Source organism: Leucoraja erinacea, chromosome 3 (assembly GCF_028641065.1).
Source record: "Leucoraja erinacea ecotype New England chromosome 3, Leri_hhj_1, whole genome shotgun sequence".
Classification (NCBI taxonomy): domain Eukaryota; kingdom Metazoa; phylum Chordata; class Chondrichthyes; order Rajiformes; family Rajidae; genus Leucoraja; species Leucoraja erinaceus.
The window spans coordinates 12,044,764-12,072,716 of record NC_073379.1 but is presented as its reverse complement, the minus strand read 5'-3'; the positions used below and the strand labels follow the sequence as shown (position 1 = coordinate 12,072,716).

The 27,953-nt window shown below is 52.5% G+C and overlaps 1 protein-coding gene across 1 annotated transcript in view; it reads left to right on the top strand.

Moving 5' to 3' along the window:
* LOC129693754 (pikachurin-like) overlaps positions 1-27,953 on the top strand; it is a 52,866-nt gene that overhangs the window by 13,064 nt on the left and 11,849 nt on the right. Inside the window, 12 exon segments of the mRNA XM_055630527.1 lie at positions 6,276-6,411; positions 12,836-13,002; positions 16,494-16,618; positions 17,525-17,720; positions 19,644-19,744; positions 21,944-22,000; positions 22,002-22,048; positions 22,892-23,036; positions 23,880-24,069; positions 25,504-25,629; positions 26,987-27,230; positions 27,763-27,874. Coding sequence (XP_055486502.1) covers positions 6,276-6,411; positions 12,836-13,002; positions 16,494-16,618; positions 17,525-17,720; positions 19,644-19,744; positions 21,944-22,000; positions 22,002-22,048; positions 22,892-23,036; positions 23,880-24,069; positions 25,504-25,629; positions 26,987-27,230; positions 27,763-27,874 — 1,646 coding nt within the window.

The window sequence follows — 27,953 nt, the reverse complement described above, 5'->3', positions numbered from 1 at the left end:
TCTTTTTGAAATATTGAGGTGGTGGGGGGGGGGGGGGGGGGGGGGGTGTAGGATTTGATTAAAAAAGCGTACTTAAACACGACGAAATGTAATGAGGAGCGGATACTTAGAAAGAAAAGCGAAATCTCTACCGAAATGGAAAAGACGTCGGCGATCCTGCGTCCGGTTTCGGAGTTGCGGAGCGTCAAAGGAAGAAACGCGGCGGACGCCGTACGGCGGCAGGCGGACTGATTTGAGTTTTATATATATACTAGACCAAGTGCAGACCCGTTGGGTCTGTTTCCCCAACAGCGTTTGCGGGGGGGGGGGGGGGGGTGGGGAGGGGGAGTAGGGGCTGCGGCATCACACTCAAATTAACCACCCCCCAAACTCACAGGTGGGGGGAAAGGGGGGGGGGGGGGGTGGGTGAGAAGAGGGGAGGGAGGGGAGAGGAGGAGGAGGAGGAAACATGACAGATTTGGGAGGGAAAGGAGAGCGGGGTAGGGGGTGAGAGAGGGGGGATGGGGAGAGAGATGTGGGGGGAGGGGGATTGGATGGGGAGGGAGGGGAGGAGGGGGGGAGAGGGGGAGGGAGGGAGAGACGGGAAAGAGTGGGGAGTGAGAGGGAGGAGGAGAGGGATAGGGGAAGGGCGCGGGTGGAGAGAGGGAAGGGGGTGGGGTAGAGAGGGAAGGGGGGTGAGCGAGAGAGGGAGAGGGGTGAGGGAGAGAGGTAGAGGGGTGAGGAGAGGGAGAGGGGTGAGGAGAGGGAAACATAGAAATTAAGTGCAGTAGTAGGCCATTCGGCCCTTCGAGCCTGCACCACCATTCAATATGATCAAGGATGATCATCCAACTCAGTATCCTGTACCTGCCTTCTCTCCATACCCCCTGATCCCTTTAGCCACAAGGGCCACATCTAACTCCCTCTTAAATATAGCCAATGAACTTGCCTCAACTACCTTCTGTGGCAGAGAATTCCAGAGATTCACCACTCTCTGTGTGAAAAATGTTTTTCTCATCTCGGTCATAAAGGATTTCCCCCTTATCCTTAAACTGTGACCCCCTGTTCTGGACTTCCCCAACATCTGGAACAATCTTCCTGCATCTAGCCTGTCCAACCCCTTAAGAATTTTGTAAGTTTCTATAAGATCCCCCCTCAATCTTCTAAAATCTAGCGAGTACAAGCCAAGTCTATCCAGTCTTTCTTCATTTGAAAGTCCTGACATCCCAGGAATCAGTCTGTTGAACCTTCTCTGTACTCCCTCTATGGTCTGTTTCCCCAACGGCGTTTGCGGGGGTGGGGGGGGGGGGTGAGCAGAGGGGAGGGAGGAGGAGGAAACGGGATAGATTTGGGAGGGAAAGGGGGGGGGGGGGGGGTGGGGGGGGGGATAGGGGGGAAAGAGGGGGGAGAGAGAGGGGAGGGGAAGGTGGAGAGAAGTGGAAGAGTGGGGAGGGAGGAGGAGAGGGGTACCGGTAGTGATGGAAGAGGGACAGAGGGATAGGGGAAGGGTGTGTGGGGGGAGAGAAGGTAGGGGGTGGGGTAGAGAGGGAAGGGGGGGGGGGGAGGAGAGAGGGATGGGAGAGGGGTGAGGAGTGGGGGAGGAGAGAGAGAGAGGAGAGAGTGGAAGAGTGGGGGAGGGAGGGAGGGGTAGAGGGGTAGCGGGAGTGGCAGAAGAGGGACAGAGGGGTAGGGGGAAGGGGGTGGTGGTAGAGAGGGAAGGGGTGGTGGTAGAGAGGGAAGGGGGGTGGGGGAGAGAGATGGGTGGCAGAGGGAGAGGGGTGAGGAGAGGGACACATAGAAACATAGAAATTAAGTGCAGTAGTAGGCCATTCGGCCCTTCGAGCCTGCACCATTCTCCATTCAATATGATCACGGCTGATAGAAACATAGAAACATAGAAATTAGGTGCAGGAGTAGGCCATTCGGCCCTTCGAGCCTGCACCGCCATTCAATATGATCATGGCTGATCATCCAACTCAGTATCCCGTACCTGCCTTCTCTCCATACCCCCTGATCCCCTTAGCCACAAGGGCCACATCTAACTCCCTCTTAAATATAGCCAATGAACTGGCCTCAACTACCCTCTGTGGCAGAGAGTTCCAGAGATTCACCATTCTCTGTGTGAAAAAAGTTCTTCTCATCTCGGTCACAAAAGATTTCCCCCTTATCCTTAAACTATGACCCCTTGTCCTGGACTTCCCCAACATCGGGAACAATCTTCCTACATCTAGCCTGTCCAACCCCTTAAGAATTTTGTAAGTTTCTATAAGATCCCCTCTCAGTCTCCTAAATTCTAGAGAGTATAAACCAAGTCTATCCAGTCTTTCTTCATAAGACAGTCCTGACATCCCAGGAATCAGTCTGGTGAACCGTCTCTGCACTCCCTCTATGGCAATAATGTCCTTCCTTAGATTTGGAGACCAAAACTGCACGCAATACTCCAGGTGTGGTCTCACCAAGACCCTGTACAACTGCAGTAGAACCTCCCTGCTCCTATACTCAAATCCTTTTGCAATGAATGCTAACATACCATTCGATTTCTTCACTGCCTGCTGCACCTGCATGCCTACTTTCAATGACTGGTGTACCATGACACCCAGGTCTCGCTGCATCTCCCCCTTTCCCAATCGGCCACCATTTAGATAATAGTCTGCTTTCCCGTTTTAGCCACCAAAATGGATAACATCACATTTATCCACATTATACTGCATCTGCCAAACATTTGCCCACTCACCCAGCCTATCCAAGTCACCTTGCAGTCTCCTAGCATCCTCCTCACAGCTCCCCCCCTCTCCATACCCCCTGATCCCTTTAGCCACAAGGGCCACATCTAACTCCCTCTTAAATATAGCCAATGAACTGGCCTCCACTACCTTCTGTGGCAGAGAGTTCCAGAGACTCACCACTATCTGTGTGAAAAATGTTTCCCTCATCTCAGTACTAAAGGATTTCACCTTTATCCTTAAACTGTGTCCCGCGTGTCCTGGACTTCCCCAACATCTGGAACAATCTTCCTGCATCAGACAAATGCAATTCAGGACTTTTCACTTCACAAGCAAAATCAGAAATGACAGTTAGTGAAGAATTTGAATAATCGCTGAGCGTTCTCTATGGCAACAATGTATTTGAGCATTGGGCATTGTGACATCACACGATGGAATGTTCACCATGGGCTGGGCTCCTGCAAAGGCATATGTAAATGAATCCATTCCGATTGGCCATCTGTGAGCATCGGGCATTGTGACATCACACGATGGAACGTTCACAGGGAGCTGCTTGTGTGGGTGAGAATCCAGTTTCTTTTTGAAATATTGAGGTGGTGGGGGGGGGGGGGGGGGGGTAGGATTTGATTAAAAAAGCGTACTTAAACACGACGAAATGTAACGAGGAGCGGATACTTAGAAAGAAAAGCGAAATCTCTACCGAAATGGAAAAGACGTCGGCGATCCTGCGTCCGGTTTCGGAGTTGCGGAGCGTCAAAGGAAGAAACGCGCGGCGGACGCCGTACGGCGGCAGGCGGACTGATTTGAGTTTTATATATATATATAAAGATAAAGATAGATATTAAATAGAGAATCACCCTCAACAGAAGCACTAAGAGAAGATTGGGAACATGAGCTAATGATAAAGATCTTGAAGGATAGATGGGAAAAGTATTTGATGAACACACATAATTGTTCTATTAATGCAAGGCATAACTTAATTAAATTCAAATTATTACATAGACTATATTATTCAAAAATGAGGTTGAATAAATTTTATCCAAACGTCTCTCCCAGATGTGATAAATGTTTGTTTCAAAACGCTAATATAACACATTCATTTGTGGGATGTACAAAGTTGAATAAATATTGGAGTGATATATTTGATATATTTACAAAGCTTTTTAAGTGCACAATAGAACCTAAAATGGAATGGATTATATTTGGAATAATAGGAGAAGATATCAATTTAAATAAAGACCAATATTTTTTTAATTATGGGTTAATAATTGGAAAGAAATTGATACTTAAATTTTGGAAAAATACAACCATACCAACTGTTAAAATGTGGATTAGGAATATGATGGACATAGCACGCCTTGAAGAAATGAGACTCCGACTAATAGATAAATATGACCAATTCTCAAGGAGTTGGTCTCCTTTCATCGACTTTTTGGAATCATGTGATGCAGCGGTACCGTAAAGATTGCTGATTTCAGTTCATGACATGGATAGATCTACATCTCCGAATACAGATTTGAAAAATTCTCTTTTAAGGGGCCTTCTCTTCTATTTCTACTTTCCACTTTCTCTTTTTTTTATATACACACTTCACGTTTTTCTATTCTCTACCATCTATTTTTCTTCTTTTTCCCCATTTTTCTTGTCTTACTTCCCGTCTCAAAATATAAAACTAGAGGTTGTACATAGAATGGATTACGGTATGACATAGTTGGCACCTAAAATTAGGTTCCACTGTACGGTTTTGTACTGTATTAACTTCTAATAAAATAAACAAAACATTAAAAAAAAAAAAAAAATGGTAGGAAGCAGATGGTGGAAGGTAGACAAAAATGCTGGAGAAACTCAGTGGGTGAGGCAGCATCTATGGAGCAAAGGAAATAGGCAACATTTCGGGTCGAAGCCCTTCTTCAGATGGTGGGAGGTTGCTTCTCGGACTGGAAGTCTGTGACTAGTGGTGTGCCTCAGGGTTCGGTGCTGGGCCTGTTATTGTTTGTCAGCTCCATCTACGATTTGAATGAGAACATCCAGGGCAAGATTAACAAGTTTGCTAATGATATAAAAGTGGGTGGTTTTGCAGACAGTGAAGATGGTTGTGAACGATTGTAGCAGGATCTGGATCGATTGGCCAGGTGGGCGGAGGAATGGTCGATGGAATTTAATACTGAGAAGTGTGAGGTGTTGCATTTTGGGAGCAATAACATGGACAGAACCTATACAGTGAACGGAGAGTGTTGCACAGCAGAGGGATCTAGGATCAAGATAGCGTGGTCAAAGGCTTTTGGCACATTGGCCTTCAACCAGTTTAAGAATAAGGGGTAACCCATTTAGAACAGAGATGGGGAAAAAAAATCACACAGTCTGTGGAATCTCTGCCTCAGAGGGCGGTGGAGGCCAGTTCTCTGGATACTTTCAAAAGAGAGCTAGATAGAGCTCTTAAATATAGCAGAGTCAAGGGAGATGGGGAGAAGGCAGGAACGGCGTACTGATTGTGGATGATCAGCCATGATCACATTGAATGGCGGTGCTGGCCCAAGGGGCCGAAAGGCCTACTCCTGCATCCATTATCCTCTGTCTATCAGTAGGAGTATTTAGTATAGAAGTTGAGAGGTCATGTTGCTGTTGTATAAGACATTGGTGAGGCCGCATTTAGAGTATTGTGTTCTGTTTTGGACACCATGTTATAGGAAAGGTTCTCACGATGGAAAGGGTGCAGAGAGGATGTTGCCAGGGTTCGAGGGCCTGAGCTATAGGGAGAGCTCAACCCGTTTAGAAGGATACGAGCCAAACGTGGGCAGGAGGGACTAGTGTAGATGGGGCATGTTGGTCGGTTGGGCAAAGGGCCTGCTTCTGTGCTGTGTGTCTCTATGAATGTGTGAAGGGGGCAGAGGCCATTCAGCCCGACATCTCCAGCCTGCACCAACCTCTCCCCGCTCCGCATTCCGCATCCCGTCTACCCCTTGCCCCTATGAAGGTCAAACCAATAGCATTCTCAGGGTGAGGCAGAGAAAGCCAAACCAGTACCCTGTGCTTGACCCTGAACCCATGACCTTGAACCCTTGACCCCAAACCCCTGAACCTAAAGCCTAGACCCTGGACTCTTGACCCTTGACCTTGCTCCCTGGACCTTGCAGTTTTGTCTTGACTCTTGAACCTGGACTCGATCCTTGACCCTTGATGCATCACCCTTGACCCTGAACTCAACCCTTGACTCTTGACACTGGAATTGGGACGACACTTGACTCTTGACCCTGGACTCGACCCTTGACTTGGTCTTGGAGCCTGGACCTGACCCCTGACTCTTGCCTTTGGAGCCGAGACTCAACCCTCGATCCTTGACCTTAAACTTGACTCTTGACCCTGCAGCCTGGACTTGACCCTTGATCCTTGAGCCCGGTCCTGGCTCCAGGCTGGATCGGACTCTGGTCTCTTGGCAGATGTTATTGGGGTGAAGATGCCCAGCAGCGGAGGTTGGAGCTTGCCGATGGCCACTGGGCCACCACCCCTGGTCGGAGAGTGCCCGATACTCTGGACATCCGGCCGATGACCCTTCTGGCCCTTGTGTTCCTGCAGACCGCTGCTCGCCCCCAGACGCCCCGTCTAGACCAGAGGCCGCCGCCCTATCTGACTCGGAAGTGGCCCTCTCGTGGAAGGCGGGCAGGAGCGCGGGGAGCTCTCCGCTCCTGCACTACACAGTGGAAGTGTCCCGGTGAGTGTGGGCCACAGAGGGGGAGATCCATGGATCTCAACTGGGCAGAGGAATGGCAGATGGAGTTAAAGCAAGTGGGTTGTGTGCAGGGTTGCCAACTTTCTCACTCCCAAATAAGGGACAAAAGGTCAAAATACGGGACAAATTCCCGACGATAGTTCGTTGACCGACTCGGCCGTGGCTGGGTGAATGATGAGTTGTCCCGGGTGCTGGACTGCACACAAAGCCCAGCCGGCGGGCCAGCTGAGGAGTTTTGGCCCGGCACCCCATCCAACTCATGAACCGATGATCGGCCATGAGAAGGAGGGGTGGTGGTGGTGTCGGCGGTAAGCGAAGGTCCGAAGGTCGGACAGCTGGCCGGGCTGCCGACCGACCGACGGGGCCACGGGCGAGGCGCTGCTGCTGCTGCTGCTGCACTCCATGGGCTGCACTACGTCGGGACGGGTGAGGCGGGGCCGGACGCGGCGCTCCGACCCGACAGTCCCCTCGACCCGAGTAGTAGCGGTCAAATACGGGACAAGGGCGGTCCCGTACGGGACAAACCAATTTAGCCCAAAATACGGGATGTCCCGGCTAAAACGGGACAGTTGGCAACCCTATGTTGTGTAGCACTGTGAAAGGTCAAACATAAAGGGTTTAATAAAGTTACTGGGAAGATAGACTTTATCATTTCATGTTTCCTTAATAATCATTAATTTTTTGCATATCTTGCATTCATTTGTTCTATATCTCTCTCCCTCTCCCCTAACTCTCAGTCTGACGAAGGATTTCGACCCGAAATGTCACCCATTCCTTCGCTCCAGAGATGCTGTAGAGATCTCTGAGTCACTCTGAGTCGAAGAGCCCTTTGAGTCACTCCAGCATTTTGTGGTCTCTATTCGCTTTAAACCAGCATCGGCAGCTCCTTCCTACACAGTCAATGGAAAGAACCGTGAACACTGTGGACAGCTTGATTGTAATCATGTGTTTAGGAAGGAACTGCAGATGCTGGTTTACACCAGAGACAGACACAAAATGCTGGAGTAACTCAGTGGAACAGGCAGCATCTCTGGAGAGAAGGACGTTTTGGGTCGAGAAAACTTCTACAGATTTGAAACGTCACCCATTCCTTCTCTCCAGAGATGCAAGTTACTCCAGAATTTTGTGTCACTTTAGTTTAGTTTGGTTTTTGTTTGAGTTTCAGTTTAGTTTAATTTAATTTATTGTCATGTGTACCGTAGTACAGTGAAAAGTGGAAAGACTGTACATGATTACAATCGAGCCGTCCACAGTGTACAGATACAGGATAAAGGGAATAACGTTTAGTGCAAGATAAAGCCCAGTAAAGTAAAATTAAAGATAGCGCGAGGCTCTCCAATGAGGTAGATGGGAGGTCAGGACCGCTCTCTAGTTGGTGATAGGATGGTTCAGTTGCCTGATAACAGCTGGGAGGAAACTGTCCCTGAATCTGGAGGTGTGCGTTTTCACACTTCTGTACCTCTTGCCCGATGGGAGAGGGGGAGAAGAGGGAGTGGCCGGGGTGAGACTGGTCCTTGATTATGCTGCTGGCCTTGCCGAGGCAGCGTGAAGTGTAGATGCAGTCAATGGAAGGGGAGTTGGTTTGTGTGATGGTCTGGGCTACGTCCACATGTATGGACTTTTCGCTGGTTCGTTAGCACGCAAAAATAGCTTTTCACTGCACCTCAGTACACGTGACAATAATACTAAACTAAACTAAATAAACTAAACCGAAGTGAACTACAGTAAAATAAATTGGACTGAGCTAAACTAAACTAAACTGAGCTAACCTAAACTAAACTAAACTGAGCTAACCTAAACTAAACTAAACTAAACTAAACTGAGCTAACCTAAACTAAACTAAACTGAGCTAAGCTAAGCTAAACTAAACTAAACTGAGCTAAGCTAAGCTAAACTAAACCATGATCACAATGAATGACGGTGCTGGCTCAAAGGACTAAATGGCCTCCTCCTGCTCCTATTTTCTATGTTTCTATGTTTCTAAACTAAACTGAACTTAAACTGAACTAAACCGACTGAACAAGACTGTTATTTTTAGTTTATTTTAGAGATACAGCACGGACACAGGCCCTTTAGTCCACGGGGTCTGCAGTGACCAGCGATCCCCGCACATTAACGCTAGCGTATACCCACTCGGGACAATTTTTACATTTACCAAGCCAACTGTACTAAACTGAGCAGACTGTTGTGCTCAGTGCCTGGTCTGATGAAGCCAAGCATCCCGTATGCCTTGGTAATGAACCTCAGACAATGGTGCTTCAGTCCAAGGTCCCGGTCTCAAGCACTTCCTGCGGGGAGGGTCGAAGTCCGCTGCTCCTCTCAGTCTATGCAGGAGGCCCTCGCCACCCCTCTGCCCCCCCTCCCCCTCGTCCCGTCTGGTGTCGGGAACAATCAGCCCCTTCTCTCCCGGGGAATGTGTTAATGGCAGCCCTATCCTGAGAGCCTGGACCACATCAATGGGCCTTGTTGGACAGACACAGGGGTCGTACATTCAGGCACCAAGCGGCTGCGTTTGGACGGGTCTTGTGCCGCCGGAGGTTGATAGAGGGACCTCTGTGTTGGTTCAAGAGACAAGAGAGATAGAAAGAGAGAGTGGTGCGGAGGGAGAGGGGGGTCGCTGGATTAGGTCACAGTGCAGCAGCCAAGGGTGCAATTATTTAATAGAAACATAGAAACATATAAATTAGGTGCAGGAGTAGGCCATTCGGCCCTTCGAGCCTGCACCGCCATTCAATATGATCATGGCTGATCATCCAACTCAGTATCCCTTACTGCCTTCTCTCCATACCCCCTGATCCCTTTAGCCACAAGGGCCACATCTAACTCCCTCTTAAATACAGCCAATGAACTGGCCTCAACTGCCTTCTGCGGCAGAGAATTCCAGAGACTCACCACTCTCTGTGTGAAAAAAGTTTTTCTCATCTCGGTCCTAAAAGATTTCCCCCTTATCCTTAAACTGTGACCCCTTGTTCTGGACTTCCCCAACATCGGGAACAATCTTCCTGCATCCAGCCTGTCCAACCCCTTAAGAATTTTGTAAGTTTCTTTAAGATCCCCCCTCAATCTTCTAAATTCTAGAGAGTACAAGCCGAGTCTATCCAGTAATCTTTCCTCGGATTAGGAGACCAAAACTGTACGCAATACTCCAGGTGTGGTCTCAACAAGACCCTGTACAACTGCAGTAGAACCTCCCTGCTCCTATACTCAAATCTTTTTGCTATGAGTGCTAACCTACCATTCGCTTTCTTCACTGCCTGCTGCACCTGCATGCCTACTTTCAATGACCGGTGTACCATGACACCCAGGTCTCGTTGCATCTCCCCTTTTCCTAAACGGCCACCATTCAGATAATAGTCTACTTTCCTGTTTTTGCCACCAAAGTGGATAACCTCACATTTATCCACATTATATATATTAATGTTCAAGAAATATGGAAATATCTGATGCTAGAGGAAATGGAGGAAAGATACACACAGAGTGCTGGAGTAGCTCAGTGGGTCAGGCAACATCCCTGAGGACATGGATAGGTGACATTTCGGGTTGGGACTCTTCTTCAGAAAAGGGTCTGAAGGAGGGTCTCAGCCCGAAACGTCACCTATGTCTTTTCTCCAGAGATGCTGCCTGCCCCGTTGAGTTACTCCAGCACTCTGTGTCTATCTTCGGTATAAAGCAGCTTCTGCAGTTCCTTGTCACACAGGGAATGGGGGATGTGGATTATGTGTATATAATCACAAAGGGAATAGAAAGGGTGAATGCACAGTGAGTCGTGAGTTGGCACGGTGGCGCAGCGGTAGAGCTGCTGCCTCACAGCGCCCGAGACCCGGGTTCGATCCTGACTACGGGTGCTTGTCAATACCCCGGTTGTAACTTCTCTCTGTGACTGTATGGGTTTTCTCCGAGATCTGCAGTTTCCTGACCATTCACATTAGTTCTGTCCTACACACACCGGGAACAATTTACAGAAGACAATTAACCAACAAACCGGCACGTGTGGCGGGAAACCGGAGCGCCCGGAGAAACCGTGGCGGACACAAGGGGAACGTGCAAACTCTGCACAGACAGCACCTGCACTCAGGATGGAACCTGGGTGTCTGGTGCCGTGAGGCAGCAACTCTACAGCTGTGCCATTGGTCCTCCTGTCTCCCTCTCCCTCACTTCCACAGTTTACAATCTGGGAACAAAGCAAGTGAGGATAGACCAGATGATTAGCTTGCTGCTTAAGTCTTTAATTCTCCTGCCATCTGTTGGCAGTGTCTTCCTGTGTAGTTGTGGCCTGGTGATGTTAAGTGTTGGTGACAGATTGGTGTCAGGGGTGCCGGACACAGAGATCCCCTTCCCACCCCCTCACACCAGTGTGAGCTGCTGGGAGGATGCTATGAGGCTGCGGAATGACTTGGTTAGGTTGCGAGAGCAGAAGCATGGCAGATGCAGTATAATGTGGATAAATGTGAGGTTATCCACTTTGGTGGCAAGAACAGGAAGGCAGATTATTATCTGAATTATGTCAGATTAGGAAGAAGTGAGGTGCAGCGAGACCTGGGTATTCTTACACATCAGGCACTGAAAGTAAACATGAAGGTACAGCAGGCAGTGAAGAAAGCTAATGGCATGTTGGCCTTCATAGCAAGAGGATTTGAGTTTAGGAGCAAGGAGGTACATCCTCAGTTGCACAGGGCCCCGGTGAGACCGCACCTGGAGTATTGTGTGCAGTTTTGGTGTACTACAGCAATTTGAGGAAGGACGTTCTTGCTATTGAGGGAGTGCCGCGTTGGTTCACCAGGTTAATTCCCGGGATGGCAGGACTGACGTATGATGAAAGAATGGGTCTGCTGGGCTTCTATTCGTTGGAATTTAGAAGGATGCGAGGGGATCTTATACAAACAGATTCACCACCCTCTGACTAAAGAAATTCCTCCTCATCTCCTTTCTCGAGGTACGTCCTTTTATTCTGAGGCTGTGCGGTCTCTGGTCCTAGTGGAAACATCCACATCCACTCTATCCTGGCCTTTCACTGTTCGTATGGGAGATTCCCAGCACAAAATCCCACAAAGTCCCCTCAAGCTCTTTACATAGAAACATAGAAACATAGAAATTAGGTGCAGGAGTAGGCCATTCGGCCCTTCGAACCTGCACCGCCATTCAACATGATCATGGCTGATCATCCAACTCAGTATCCCGTACCTGCCTTCTCTCCATACCCTCTGATCCCCTTAGCCACAAGGGCCACATCTAACTTCCTCTTAAATATAGCCAATGAACTGGCCTCGACTACCCTCTGTGGCAGAGAGTTCCAGAGATTCACCACTCTCTGTGTGAAATAAGTTCTTCTCATCTCGGTTTTAAAGGATTTCCCCCTTATCCTTAAGCTGTGACCCCTTGTCCTGGACTTCCCCAACATCGGGAGCAATCTCCCTGCATCTAGCCTGTCCAACCCCTTAAGAATTTTGTAAGTTTCTATAAGATCCCCTCTTAATCTCCTAAATTCTAGAGAGTATAAACCAAGTCTATCCAGTCTTTCTTCATAAGACAGTCCTGACATCCCAGGAATCAGTCTGGTGAACCTTCTCTGCACTCCCTCTATGGCAATAATGTCCTTCCTCAGATTAGGAGACCAAAACTGTACGCAATACTCCAGGTGTGGTCTCACCAAGACCCTGTACAACTGCAGTAGAACCTCCCTGCTCCTATACTCAAATCCTTTAGCCCCAGACTGCAGGATGTATTTGGATTAGGCTACAGGTTGGGACTTGGTGTTGGATTAATAGAGAGATACAGCACAGAAACAGATCTTTCGGCACTATCGAGTCCACACCGACCATCGATCACCCCATTCACACCAGTTCCACATTATCCTGCTCTCTCATCCAAAGTACTTTTGGTACATTGGCCTTTATCAGCCAGAGTCATCAGTGCAGAGGTTTGGAGGTCATGTTGCAGTTGTACAAGATATGGGTGAGGTCACATTCAGAATGTCGTGCTCAGTTTTGGCAGTATTTTTGTCAGGGGATTTTCAGTTTTCCTCCTCCCTGCCTTTCCTCCCCTCCACCCTCCCTCTCTCCCCTCCCTCTCCCCTCTTTCCCCTTTCTCCTCCCTATCTCTCCCCTGCCCTCTCTCCCCCCTCTCCACCCCTCTTTCTCTCCCCTCTACCCTTCTCCCTCTTCTCCCCTCCCCCTCTTCCCTTCTTCCCCCTCTTCCCTTCCCCCCATCTTCCCCTATTCCCCCTCTCCTCTTCCCCTCTCCCCCTCTTCCCCCTTCCCCCTCCCTCCTTCTTCCCCCTTCCCCTTTCCCCCTCTCTCTCTACCCCTCTCTCAGTCTCCTATTCCCCCCTCCCCCTTGCCCGTTGTTATATTGGGCTGCGCTGTGTGTACTAGTAGTTGCTGACATCCCCCTATCCCCGTGCCTGCAGGTCGGTGTGGAACGGGAGCTGGGAGTTGCTGGGGGATCGTGTCCGTGCAGAGTCCCTGGTGATCCGGGGGCTGGAGGCCGGGGCCTGGCACCAGTTTGCAGTGCGGGCCGTCAACGCCCACGGCTCCAGCCCTCTCAGCGAGCCCAGTAACCGGGTCAGGACCCTGGGTGAGTACGGGGGAGAGAAGGGGGGATGAGGGGAGTAATCTGAGAGAATGACCTCCAGGGGCAGGTTGGGGCCTTTACTGCAGGCTTTGCGGGCCTGTACCTCAGGTTTTGCGGCCTTACTGCTGGTACCTCAGGCCTTCTGGTCTTTACTACATGCCTTAGGGTAGTAAAAGTCTCAAAACCTGAGGTACAGGCTGCAAAGCCTGCAGTGAAGGCCCCAACCTGCCTCGGGAGGTTAAGCTCTTTACTTTAATCCTTGGGCCTGTACTCCAGGTCGTGGGTTCTGTATTTCTGGCCTTGGGGTTTATAATTCAGGTATTCCGGCCTTTACTACAGCCTTTGGGGTCTTTATTGCAACCCAGAACCTGTAATTCAGGCATTCTGGCCTTTACTTCAGGCTATGGGGCCTTCCCTGAAAAAGGCCTTTCGACAGCCCGAGCCACTGAGAAGAGGCCTCAAGAGCTTTGATCTCTTGGATGTAAAATTGGACAACTGAAATATCCTCTTGGGTAACAAAAGCTCAGAGGCTGCTCAGAGAACATAGAACAGTACAGCACAGGAACAGGCCCTTTGGCCCACATGATGCCAAGACCAACTGATCCGTATCCCTCCATTCCCTGCATAGCCATGTGTCTGTCTAAAAGCCTCTTAAACACCACTATCGTATCTGCCTCCACCACCACCCCTGGCAGCGCGTTCCATGCACCCACCACCCTCTGTGTAAAAAATCTTGCCCCGCACATCTCCTTTAAACTTTTCACTCCCTCTCACCTTAAAGCTGTGTTCTCTAGTGTTTGACATTTCCATCCTGAGAAAAAAGGTTGTGACAATTTTGGTCAGGACACTTTAATTTAGTTTAGTTAAGTTTAGTTTAGAGATAGCGTGTGGAAACAGGCCCTTCGGCCCACCGAGTCCGCGCTGACCAGCGATCACCCCGTACACTAGCACTATCCTACACCCACTAGGGACAATTTACAATCTTTACCGAGGCCAATTAAACTACAAACCTGCACGTGTCTGGAGTGTGGGAGGAAACCGGAGCACTCGGAGGAAACCCACACGGTCACGGGGAGAACGTACAAACTCCGTACAAGCAGCACCCGCAGTCAGGATGGAACCTGAGTCCCTGGCGCTGTGAGGCAGCAGCTCTACCGTGCCACACAAAAACAACGAGAAGGGGAACCAGAATCAAAAACCCTCCCTCACCTGTTTCCACCTATCACTTGCCCCACTTTGTCCTGGAACCTTTATCCTTCGCCTATCCATGTTCTCCAGAGATGCTTTCTCTGGAAGAAATTAATTTATAGGGAAATGGAAGGAAAATGAAAAGCAGAGACTTCGCAGGTTTGCTTCAAGAGATTTATCGCATGATATCGGGGAGAAATGGCGGAAGTTAATTGCTCACCAGTTCTCTGACTTAGCAGAATTAGCCGACAGTTATACTGTGCAGTAAACAACTTTTGTTTTTTGTTAGATGCAACTATGCGAAAATATACTCTCTACTACATGGGTGCCAATTATTTCATTAGTCAGAGCATACTTTTTATTTGTGTTGATCTTATTCAACAACAGATGGTTAATACAAGTCAAACACAATGCAAGGGCATCTTAACATTATTTTATCTCACCTTCCAAGCAGACCCCTCTCCGAACTATTCATAAGCCCCTATATGCAGCAACATATCTACGCTACTAGCGGTAGGGGGCGCGGGTGGTCTACCCAGCTTGACATTCCATCTCCTATTGTAATCCAGCAATCTGTAACTTTCCACTGGGAAACAAGCTTCCTTATCTCTGTCCTCATTTTGTTATGTTTACATTCACCATTCAACTCATTCCCAGACAAGAGGTAAAACGTCTCAATCTTATTTTTCTGATTCTCACGATCTGCCTCGGCACCTGGTCAACGAGATATGTCAATTGCCACACCCGCATATCCTTTAGTTAATTCCGATCAAAATTAAGTAAGAAAGGATTTTAACTTTTTCTTACACACTCTACAGAGATGCTGCCTGACCCGCTGAGTTACTCCAGCACTCTGTGAAACGTCACCTATCCATGTTCTCCACAGATGCTGCATGACCCGCTGAGTTACTCCAGCACTCTGTGTATTTTTTATTGTAAACCAGCATCTGCATTTCTTTCTTTCTCTAAACCATCTTAACATCCTATCAGTTTAGTTTAGTTTATTGTCACGTGTACCGAGGTACAGTGAAAAGCTTGTTTGTTGCGTGCTATCCAGTCAGTAGAAAGACTGTACATGATTACAATCGAGCCGTCCACAGTGTACAGATACAGGATAATGGGAATAATGTTTAGTGCAAGATAAAGTCCAGTAGAATTCGATTAAAGATAGTCCGAGAGTCTCCAATGAGGTAGATGGGAGTTCAGGACCGCTTTCTAGTTGGTGATAGGATGGTTCAGTTGCCTGATTACAGCTGGGAACAAACTGTCCCTGAATCTGGAGGTGTGCGTTCATTTTCACATTTCTGTACCTCTTGCCTGATGGGAGAGGGGAGAAGAGGGAGTGACCGGGATGAGACTGGTCCTTGATGATGCTGCTGGCCTTGCCGAGGCAGCGTGGGGTGTAGATGGAGTCAATGGAAGGGAGGTTGGTTTGTGTGAGCTGGGGGTCTGGGCTGGGGGGGGAAGGAGAGGGAATAATTGTGGGGGGGGGGGGGGGGGGGGGAGGTTGTGGTTTATGCTGATGGATTGCCTCTCTCTCCCCCACACCCCCCTTCCTCCTGGACGGAGCAGCGAAGGGTTGGGGGCTGGGCCAGCGAGGGTTCCGTTACGAGGTCGACCCTGGGAAACGGTTCTCAGGTAACAATCCCACCCTCTGGTCACCTGCCCCCTCCCCCTCCCCCCCCCCTAGAGATGGATAGAATCTTGATTAGCACGGGGTCAGGGATTATGGGGAGAAGGCAGGAGAATGGGGTTAGGAGGGAGAGATAGATCAGCCATGATTGAATGGCGGAGTAGATGTGATGGGCTGAATGGCCTAATTCTGCTCCTGTCTTTATGAGATGATAGCGGTGTGTGGGTCAGGAGGTCGAGAGGGAGGGGGGCGATATGTGACGGGGGAGGGGCGAGGAGCAAGGGGAGAGAGAGGGGGTGAGGGGAGTAGGGGGTGAGTAGGGAGGTATATGGGAGTGAGGGGAGAGGGGGTGAGGGGGAGGGAGAGAGGGGGTGAGGGGAGAGGGGGTGGGATGAGGGGAGGGGAGAGGGGGTGGGATGAGGGGAGGGGGGAGAGGGGGTGAGGGGAGGGGAAGAGGGTGTGAGTGGGAGAGGAAGAGGAAGAGAGGGGGTGAGTGGAGGAGAAGAGGGTGTGAGGGGGGGGGGGGGGGATGGGCCAGAGGAATGGGGGGAGGGGGTGTGAGTGGGGGGGGGGGGGGGGGGGGGGGGGTGCAAGGGGGAGTTGTGAGCGGTGGGGGGGGGGGGAGTGAGTTGTGGGGGTGACAGAGCCGGTTCCCTCCTCTCTACCGCCTCAGGCTCGGAGGAGACGGGGAGTGGACATTCCGGGCGGCGTTCGAGGAGACGGGGGAGCGGGAAGAAGAGGGGGGGAGCGGGAGCGGGAGGGCCGGCACTCAACACCCCTAACATCTACATCCAGAAGGTAAGGGGGAGGGGAGGAACCATGACTGGGTGGGGGGGGGGGGGGGGGGGTAGAGAGGTGCGTAGGGGAGAGGGGAACGGTGACGGCGAGGGGAGGGGGAGAGGGGAGAAGGGATGGAGACCTGTGACTGGGGGGTGGTGGGCGCCCCCATTGTCCCTCCATCTCCCTCCCCCTTTCGCTCTCCCCCTTACTCTCTCGCTCTCTCTTTCCCTCTTTCATTCTCTCTTTCTCTCTCTCCCTCTCTCTATCTCTCTATATATCTATCTTGCTCTCACTCCCTTCTCTCTCTCTCTCTCTCTGTCTCGCTCTCCCTCACACTCTCTCCCACTTTCTGCCTTACCTCCACCTCCCTCTTTCTCTCCCCTCTCTCTCTCATCTCTCTCTCTCTCTCTTCTCCTTCTCCATCTCTCTCTCTCTCTCTCTCTCTCTCTCGCTCACTCTCTCTCGCCTAGAGATGCCTGCTAACCCTGATGATCTATTTCCATTCCATTTAACCATATAACAATTACAGCACGGAAACAGGCCATCTCAACCCTTCTAGTCCGTGCCGAACACATATTCTCCCCTAGTCCCATATACCTGCGCTCAGACCATGACCTTCCATTCCCTTCCCGTCCATATAACTATCCAATTTATTTTTAAATTGCATTCCTTCAGTAGAACGAAATGGAGTGTTTCCCCACATACAAGATGCCATCTAAATGTAGTTTTTTGTCCCCTACTCTCCTCCACTCCCCCTCCTCCCCTCCCCTCCCCCCTCCTTCCCCCTCCACTCCCCTCTCTCCCCTCCACTCTCTGCCCTCTCCTCCTCTCCTGTTCCACCCCCTCCTCTCCTCTCTCCTCGCCTCCTCACACCCGCCCACCTCACCTTTTCCTCCCCCCCCCCCCCTCCTCTCCCCCCTGCAGCTCCAGCCCCCCTCAGTGTTGGAGGGAGGGGGGTTCCTGGAGCAGGCTCTGCGGGGTGGGTTGGTGCCCGGGGCCCGGCCCCAGCCCTGCGACGAAACCACCTGCCCCCCCAACAGCTTCTGCACCGCCGACCTCCTGACCGGCGGCTCCCGCTGCCCCTGCAGCCTGGGCAAGGGCGGGCACAGGTGTGGCACAGGTAAGGGCACAGGTGCGGGACAGGTAGATGCTGCACAGGTGAGGCACAGTTGGGCACTGGCGTGGCACAGTTGGGCACAGGTGAGGGCATGGGGAGTGCACATGTGCGGACAGGGTGGGTGGGAGACTGGAGTGGGACAGGCAGATGGGGGCGCAGGTATGGGGCAGGTGTGGGCACAGATGAGGGGAGAGGAGAAGTGGCACAAGTGAGGGACAGGTGGGGGCAGCTGGGGGGGAACAGGTGTGGGCACGGGCACGGGGAGGGGGACAGGTGGGGGGTGGGTGGCACAGATGGGACACAGGGAGGTGGTGGGTGAGCACAGGTGTGGGACAGTTGTGAGCAGGTGTAGTACAGGTATTTAGATATGTGCCAAACGCTTAGATGGTCAGCATGAACAAGTTGGGCTGAAGGGCCTGTTTCCGTGCTGTGTGGCTATGATGTAGTACAATGTTAGTGCTGATGTTGGGCTGTGGTTAGTGTTGTGTGTGGTGCTTCAATACTTTGCTTTAGACTTCAGAGATACAGCGCGGAAAGAGGCCCTTCGGCCCATCGAGTCCATGCCGACCAGCGATCCCCACACATTAACACTACCCTGTAGGGACAAGTTTCATTTGCACCAAGCCAATTATTAACCTAAAAAACCCGTGCGCCTAAGGAGTGTGGGAGGAAACCGAAGATCGCGGAGAAAACCCACGCAGGTCACGGGGAGAACGTACAAACTCCGTACAGACAGCACCCGTAGTCAGGATCGAACCCGGGTCTCTGGCGCTGTGAGGCAGCAACTCTACCGCTGCGCCACCGTGCCGCCCCAAGGATGAGGGGTGATCTTCTTGAGGTGTACAAAATCATGAGGGGAATAGATAACGCAGAGATTCTTTTACCCAGAGCAGGGGAATCAAGAACCAGGGGACATAGGTTGAAGGAGCGAGGGGAAAGATTTAATAGGAACCTGAGGGGCAATGTTATCCCATAGGAGGTATTGGGTATATGGAACGAGTAGCTACTCGAGGAGGTAATCGAGTTAGGTACTATAACAGAATTTTAAAGGCACATGGCTAGTCTGAAGACGGGTCCCGATCAAGTCAAGTCAAGTCAAGTCAAGTTTATTTGTCACATACACATACGAGATGTGCAGTGAAATGAAAGTGGCAATGCTCGCGGAACAACAAAACAACCAAACAAATTATAAACACAATCATAACACACATATTATTTTACATAATAAATAATAGAAGGAAAAACGTTCTGTACAGTTAGTCCCTGGTGAGAAAGGCGTTTACAGTCCGAATTGCCTCTGGGAAGAAACTCCTTCTCAACCTCTCCGTTCTCACTGCATGGCAACGGAGGCGTTTGCCTGACCGTAGCGGCTGGAACAGTCCGTTGCAGGGGTGGAAGAGGTCTCTCATGATTTTGTTTGCTCCTATCCATATCCTATCCATATCAGAGATGCTGCCTGACCCGCTGAGTTACTCCAGCACTCTGTGACCTTACATGGATAGGACAGGTTTAGAGGGATTTGGGCCAAATGCAGGCAGGTGGGACTAGTGCAGATGGGGCATCTTGGTCGGCGTGGGCAAGTTGGGCCGAAGGGCCTGTTTCCATGCTGCATGACTCTGTGACTCTAGCGTGGATGGGGTAATTTGGTCGTCATGGGCAAGGGCCTGTTTCTATGTGAGAAGGAACTGCAGATGCTAGTTTACACCAAAGATAAAGGCACAAAAAGAGCCGGAGTAACTCGGCGGGTCTGGCAGCATCTCTGGAGAGAAGGAATGGGTGATGTTTTGGGTTAAGGGTCTCGACCCGAAACGTCACCTATTCCTTCTCTCCAGAGATGCTGCCTGACCCGTTGAGTTCTCTGGCTTTTTGTGTCTGACTTCGGGATTTCGGACTGATGTGATTCCCTCTCTCTCCCCCTCCCCTCAGATATCTCCATCCAGTACCCCCGCTTCTCTGGCCACTCCTATCTCACCTTTGAGCCCCTGAAGAATTCGTACCAACGTACCGAGATCACCCTGCAGTTTAAGGTGAGCGGTGGGGGGGTGGGGGGAATGGGGGAGGGGGCTGAAGGTGAGACCACCCCACAAGGTCTCTGTGCCCATGGGAGCTCCACGAGAGAGAGGGAGAGATACAGGTCCCCAGGTGAACCAAACGCAGCTGCCATCTTCCAGTGTCGGTGTGTGGTCCCTACACATACAGTGAAACTACATGGAAACAGACCCTCCAGCCCAACTTGCCCACACCCCAACCAACAATGTCCCAGCCACACTAGTCCCACCTGCCTGCGTTTGGCCCATATCCCTCCAAACCTGTCCTATCCATGTACCTGTCTGATTGTTCCTTAAACGTTACGATAGTACCTAGTTCAACTACCTCCTCCGACAGCTCGACACCACCCACCACCCTTTGTGTGAAAATGTTACCCCTCAGATTCCTATTAAACCTTTCAGCCCCCTCACCTTGAACTTGTGACTTCTGGTCCTCGATTCCCCTACTCTGGGCAAGAGACTCCAATCCATTCCTCTCATGATTTTTACACCTCTATAAGATCACCCCTGATTCACCAGCACTCCAAGGAATAGAGACCCAGCCTACTCAACATAGAAACATAGAAAATAAGTGCAGGAGGAGGCCATTTGTCCCTTCGAGCCTACACAGCCATTCATTGTGATCATGGCTGATCATCTACAATTAATAACCCGTGCCTGCCTTCTCCCCATATCCCCTGACTCCACTAGCCCCTAGAGCTCTATCTAACTCTCTTTTCAATTAATCCAGTGAATTGGCCTCCACTGCCCACTGTGGCAGGGAATTCCACAAATTCACAACTCTCTGGGTGAAAACGTTTTTTCTCATCTCAGTTTTAAATGGCCTCCCATTTAATCTTAGACTGTGGCCCCTGGTTCTGGACTTGCCCAACATTGGGAACATTTTTCCTGCATCTATCTTGTCCAATCCTTTTATATTTTCATACGTTTCTATTAGGTCCGCTCTCATCCTAAATTCCAGTAAATACAAGCACAGTCTTTCCAATCTTTCCTCATATGACAGTCCCACCATCCCGGGGATTAACCTGGTGAACCTACGCTGCACTGCCTGAATTGCAAGGATGTCCTTCCTCAAATTAGGAGACCAAAACTGCACATAATACTCCAGATGTGGTCTCACCAGGGCCCTATACAACTGCAGAAGGATCTCTTTACTCTTATACTCAAATCCTTTCATTATGAAGGTCAACAAGCCATTAGCTTTGCCTCTCCCTATAGCTCAAGCTCTCGAGTCCTGGCAACATCCTTGTGAATGCTCTTTACACCCTTCCCAACTTGACAATATCTTTCTAACATGGTGCCCAAAACTCAACAGAATACTCTAAATGTGGCCACGCCAACCAACGTCTTATGCAACTGTAACATGACCTCCTTACCTTTATACACAATATTCTGACTGATAAAGACCAATGTGCCAAAAGCCTTTTCGACCACACTATCTACCTGTGACACCACTTTCAAGGAACTGAGTAGCTGCACTCCTAGATCCCTCTGCTCTACAACACTCCCCAGAGCCCCGCTGTTTACTGTCAGAAGGTGCAAGAGCGAGTAGGGCATCTTCACAGCTGAGAAGAATCAAAGCCACAGGGAACTGCAGATGCTGCTTTACAAAAAAAGGGGGTGAAAGGGTGGTGGGAAGGTCGGTGAGAGGGAGTTGACCGACGGTGGGGGTGGGGAGAAGTGGGGTTTGGGAAGAAGAAACACGGGAAGAGGGATGGGATCAGGGAGAGGGATTCTGGGGTGGGGGAGGGGAAGCGTGGGGGGGGGGGGGTGGAAATGGGCAGCAGTGAGAGGAGCAGGAATGGGGAGCTGGGAGATGGTGGGGCTGGGGGAGCTGTGGGGGGGGGGAGGGTGCGTGGGGAGCGAGGCGGGGTTGGGAGGGTGGGTTGAAAGGGGTCAGGGGAGGGGAAGGGGTTGGGGGGAGTTGGGGTTGGGGATGGGATGGGGAGGTGGAGGGAGGAGATGGAAAGTGGAGGTCGGAGGGGGGGAGGGGGGTGGGGGCTGGGTCAGGGAGGGAGGTTTTGGGGTGGTGAGAGGGATGGGGGGGAGTGAGTAACGGGGAGGAGAGGGTGATGGGTCTGTGCTCCCCCTGGGTGGAGTGGGGGGGGGGGGGGGGGCAAGTGTGGGGGTCAATCTTCCCTCCCCCCCCATCCCCTGACCCCTGCCCTCTGACCCCAGGCTGATGGGGAAGAGGACGGGCTGTTGCTGTACTGCGGGGAGACTGAGACCGGCCGCGAGAGACTTCCTGTCGCTCGCCATCGTCCGCGGACGACTGCAGTACAGGTCAGATACTCCCCATGACCCCTCTCCCTCCCTCCGTGACCCCCATCACTTTCCCCGTGACCCCTCACCTCTCCCCGTGAACCCCCTCACCTTTCCCCCCGTGACCCACCTCCCCCCCCCCGACCCCACACCTCTCCCCGTGACCCACTACTCACTCCGTGACCTCTCACCTCTCCATGACCCCACTCCTCTCCCCATGACCCCTCACCTCTCCCCATGACCCCTCACCTTTCCCCCGTGACCCCTCACCTCTCCCCCGTGACCTCTCACCTTTCCCCATGACCCACTACTCTCACTTCGTGACCCATCCTCTTTCCCCGTGACGCCTCACCTCTCCATGTGACCCCATCACTCCCCCTGACCCCCATGACCCCCCCCTCACCTTTCTCCCCGTGACCCCTCAACTCCCCCGCCTCACACCCACACCCACTACTCCCCGTGACCCCTCACCTTTCCCCGTGACCCCACTCCTCACTCCGTGACCCCTCGCCTCGCCCCGTGACCTCTACCCCCGTGACCCCACTACTCCCCTGTGACCCCACTTTACTCTTCGTTACCTCTCACCTCTCCCCTTGACCCACCCTCACTCCTCTACCCTTCAGGACCCCACTCCTCTACCCGTGACCCCACCCACCCTGTCCATGACCCCACACCTTTCCCCGTGACCCCTCACCTCTCCCCGTGACCCCACACCTTTTCCCGTGACCCCACGAGTCTCCTCGCGACCCCGGTTGGTGAATGTCAGGGTCCACCAGCCCTGGGGGGGATGCAGGGGGGGTGGGGGGTGGGGACGGGTCTGATGTTGTGTGTGACCCCTCCCCCCCCCCTCCTCCCCCGGCGCAGGTTTGACTGCGGCACGGGCACTACGGTGCTGCAGGGTGAGGGGCCGGTGCAGCCGGCAGCCTGGCACACGGTGACCGCACGGCGTGACGGGAGGAACGGCAGCTTGCAGATCGATGCACACCCCCCCCTCACCGGCAGCACCAAGGTTTACGGGGCGGGGGGGGGTTGGAGAAGGGATGCAGGAGGGAGAATGGAAGAGGGGAGCAGGAGGGGTGATGGGAGTGGAGGAGGGAGGGTAGAAGGCCTGCGGTGGTGGGGGGGGGGGGAGGAGGAGGGGGGAGGTGGGGGTAAGGGAGTGTCAGATCGATAACAATGTCCCCCCCCCCCCACCAGCAACACCAAGGCTGGGGGCTTGAGGGGGGGGGGGGGTGGAGGGGTGAGGGGAGGAGGGTTGTGATGGAGAGAGTGGGACGGGGGATGGGAGGTTTGAGGAGAGGAGAGTGGGATGCGGAAGGGGGGGGAGGCAGAGGGAGGGGGGGAATAGATGGGGTAAGTCACTACTCACTCCAACCCCCCTCCTCACTGGGGATACCACGGCTTTGGGAGGCTGAGGGGAGGTGGAGAAGGGAGGGGAGGGAGGAAGGGGGAGGTTTTGCAGTGTGGGGCAGGGGTTCAGGGAGGTGGAGGGGCTGGAAATGATAGAGCAGGAGGGGTTCATTGTAGGGTGGCTAGGGTGGGGTTGGAGGGAGGGTAAGGGGGTGGGGAGACTGTACAGGGGAAGGTGTAATGTAGAGAGGGGGGGGGGTTTTTGCAGTGTGGGTTGGGGCAGGGTTTCAGGGTTCAGTGTAGAGGTGGCTGGTATTTGGGGTACAGAGGGAGGGGGGTCAGTGTAGAGAGGGATGGGTTGGGTGTACAGAGGGAGTGGTTCAGTGTAGAGAGGGCTGGGTATGGGGGTACAGAGGGAGGGGTTCAGTGTAGAGAGGGCTGGGTATTGGGGTACAGAGGGAGGGTTTGCTGTCTCTGACTGGGATGATACTGTACTCCACAGGGCAGTTACTCCCGGATCACGTTCCGCACCCCGCTGTACGTGGGCGGAGGTCCGGGGGGGTGGGGGCTGTCGGCCGCGGCCGGTACCCACCAGGGTCTCCGCGGGTGCCTACAGGCCCTGGTCATCAACGGGCGGCACCTGTCCCTGCGACCCTGGCCATACGGAGAGGCCCTCAGCGGGGCCGATGTGGGTACGAAACTCCCTCCCCCCTCATCCTACACACCCTCCCCTCACACAGTGCTGGAGTAACTCAGCGGGTCAGGCAGCATCTCTGGGGAACATGGATAGGTGACGTTTTGGGTCGGGACCCTTCTTCAGATACAGAGTGCAGAATATAATGCTCAGCGTTGTAGTGCACCAGTTCCAGAGGCAACGTCCAATGCAGACAAGGGAGGAGGTATAGGGATAGGTCACCTTAAACCTATGTCCTGGGGTCCTCGATTCACCTACTCTGGGCGGGAGCTTTACCGCTGCATCACTGTGCCATCCAACTGAACTAAACTAAATTAAACTTAATTACATTAAACTACTCTAAACTGAATTAAATTGAATTAAATTATGAAAGTAAGCATGCAGGTACAGCAGGCAGTGAAGAAAGTGAATGGCATGTTGGCCTTTATGACAAGAGGAATCGAATATAGGAGCAAAGAGGTCCTTCTGCAGTTGCACAGGGCCCTAGTGAGACCACACCTGGAGTATTGTGTGCAGTTTTAGTCCCCTAATTTGAGGAAGGACATTCTTGCTATTGAGGGAGTGCAGCGTAGGTTTACAAGGTTAATTCCCGGGATGGCGGGACTGTCATATGCTGAGAGAATGGAGCAGCTGGGCTTGTACACTCTGGAGTTTAGAAAGATGAGAGGATATCTCATTGAAACATATAAGATTGTTAAGGGCTTGGACACGCTAGAGGCAGGAAACATGTTCCCGTTGTTGGGGGAGTCCAGAACCAGGGGTCACAGTTTAAGAATAAGGAGTAAGCCATTTAGAACGGAGACAAGGAAACACTTTTTCTCAAAGAGAATGGTGAGTCTGTGGAATTCTCTGCCTCAGAGGGCAGTAGAGGCAGGTTCTCTGGATGCTTTCAAGAGAGAGCTAGATAGGGCTCTTAAAAATAGCGGTCAGGGGATATGGGGAGAAGGCAGGAACGGGGAACTGATTGGGGATGATCAGCAATGATCACATTGAATTGCAGTGCTGGCTCGAAGGGCCGAATGGCCTACTCCTGCACCTATTGTCTAAATTAAACTAAACTAAATTAAATTAAATTGAACTCAACTAAACAATGGAATTAAATTGAATTAAATTAAACTAAATTCAATTCAATTCAATTAAACTAAACTAAACTGGTTGAAATATAACTGAAACTAAATTAATTTAAATTAAATTAAACTAAACTGAACAAAGTTAAATTGAATTAAACTATACTGAACTAAATTAAATTAAACTGGGCAGAGAGTTCAGGAAAATGCTTAATCTCTTCCCCCGCTGCCCTGCCACGCTCTCCGCCCCTTCCCTTGCATCCCCCCCCTGCCCGGCACTCTGTCCCCCCCCCCCTCCACCCCGTGCCTGTCCCACCGTGTGTGTTTACTAACCCTGCCCTCTCTCTCCTCTCTCTCCACCCCAGGGGAGTGCAGCGCCGGTCTGTGTCGTGGGGTCGTCTGTGCCAACGGTGGCTCCTGTGTGGCCAACTCTGCCGACTCCTACCTGTGTCTGTGCCCGCTGGGGTACCGGGGTTGGCACTGCCAGGAGGGTAGGTCACTCCCTACCACACCCACCCATCCACTGCCACACTCCCCCTCCCTCTCCCCTCCCCTCCCTCCCTCCCTTCCCTCCTCCCTATCTACCTTCACCCTCCATCCTCTTCCCCTCCCTCTCGCCCCCCTCTCCCTATCTCTCTATCTCACACCACCAGGGTTGCCAACTGTCCCGTATTAGCTGGGACATCCCGTATTTTGGGCTAAATTGGTTTGTCCCGTACAGGACCGCCCTTGTCCCGTATTTGGCCGCTACTACTTGGGTCGAGGGGACTGTCGGGTCGGAGCGCAACGTCCGGCCCCGCCTCACCCGTCCCGACGTAGTGCAGCCCATGGAGTGCAGCAGCAGCAGCAGCAGCAGCAGCAGTGCCTCGCCCGTGGCCCCGTCGGTCGGTCAGCAGCCCGGCCAGCTGTCCGACCTTCGGACCTTCGCTTACCGCTGACACCACCGCCCCTCCTTCTCATGGCCGATCATCGGTTCATGAGTTGGATGGGGTGCCGGGGCCAAAACTCCTCAGCTGGCCCGCCGGCTGGGCTTTGTGTGCAGTCCAGCACCCGGGACAACTCATCATTCACCCAGCCACGGCCGAGTCGGTCAATGAATTGCCGTCGGGAATTTTGACCTTTTGTCCCTGATTTTGGAGTGAGAAAGTTGGCAAGCCTATCCCGCCATCTCCCACCTCTCCCCCTCTCGCCCCCTCCCTCTGCCCTATCCTCTCCCTCTCACGCACCTCTACAACTTCCTCTCCCATCCCTGTCCACCTCCCTCCTGCCCTTTCTTCCCTCTCCAGCTGCCCTATCCTTTCCCTCACATCTCCCTCTCTGTTCCTCCCTCTCCCACTACCTCTCCACTCTCTCTCCTCCCTCCTTCCCTCCCCCTTGCTCCACTCCCCTCCCTATCCCCCTCCTCACCTCTCTTTTTCTCCCTCAGTCATCTCCCATCTCCCTCCACGTTCCTCTCCTTCCCCCTCCCTCTCCCCTCTTCTCTCTCCTCACTCCATCCATTTGTATCCATTGACTTGGCCTCCACAGCCGTCTGTGGCAATGAATTCCACTGATTCACCACCCTCTGACGAAAGAAATTCCTCCTCATCTGCTTTCTAAAGGAATGTTCTTTAATTCTGAGGCTGTGACCTCTGGTGCTAGACTCTCCCACTAGTGAAAACATCTTCTCCACATCCACTCTATCCAAGCCTTTCACTATTTGATAAGTTTCAATGAGGTTCCCATCAATGAGGTCCCCATCAATGAGGTTCCCATCAATGAGGTCCCCCCAATGGTGAATGGCTCCCAGCAGAGTCGACCGCAGAACTACTGATAAGTTGTCCCCTCTACTCCTCTCCCCTGGTGCAGCCTTCAAGCTGGTGGTGCCACAGTTCAACGCCTCGCTGCTGTCCTACGGTGCTCTGGGGTGGCCGCTGGCAGCCCAGCACTACCTGTCCTTCATGGAGTTCCAGCTGACCATGAAGCCAGAGAGCGAGAGCGGCCTCATCGTCTACAGCCAAGACCAGGAGAGCAAGGACTTTGTGGCCCTCTCCCTCCAGCACCGATACCTGGAGTTCCGCTTCGACTGTGGCTCTGGAACGGCCTTCATCAGGTCAGCAATCGCCCACTCACTCACTCACTCACTCACTCACTCACAATCTCACCCTCACTCACTCACTCACCTACTGCCCACCGTAGTCCATATCTCCCTACACCTCACCCATTGAGTGCCAACTCCTCCCACCAATAACCCACTGAGCCCACACAAGTCCACCAATTGCCACCTCTTTACCCCCCATACTTCCCGCCTCACTCAGCCCCATTAATCCCTTCATTGTCCATTTGCCTGCGACCCAACCCCTGCCAATGGTTCCTCTCGCTCCCTCCCCACCCTGACCGTGGTTGCGACCCTAGATCCCCACCATGACCCCTGATCCTCACTGCGACCCTTGACCCTCGCCGCGACCCCAGACCCTCGCCGCGACCCCGACCCTCGCCAGTGACCCCTGACCCTCACCGCGATCCCTAAACCCCGCCATGACCCCTGACCCTCGCCGCGGCCCTAGCCGTGACCCCGGACCCTCGTCTCTACTGACTGTAACCCCTGACCCTCGCCCTCCCCCCTCTCTGTGATTGTCCGGCAGGAGCCGGGAGCCGCTGACCCTGAGCCAGTGGCACGAGGTGAAGGTGTCGCGGACGGCCAGGAACGGGATCCTGCAAGTGGACAACCAGCAGCCGGTGGAGGGGATGGCCGAGGTTGGTCAACACACGGGGCAGGAAACCGGGGGGGGGTGGGGGGGGAGCTGGTGGACATCTAGTGCAGGTCGTAGCTATG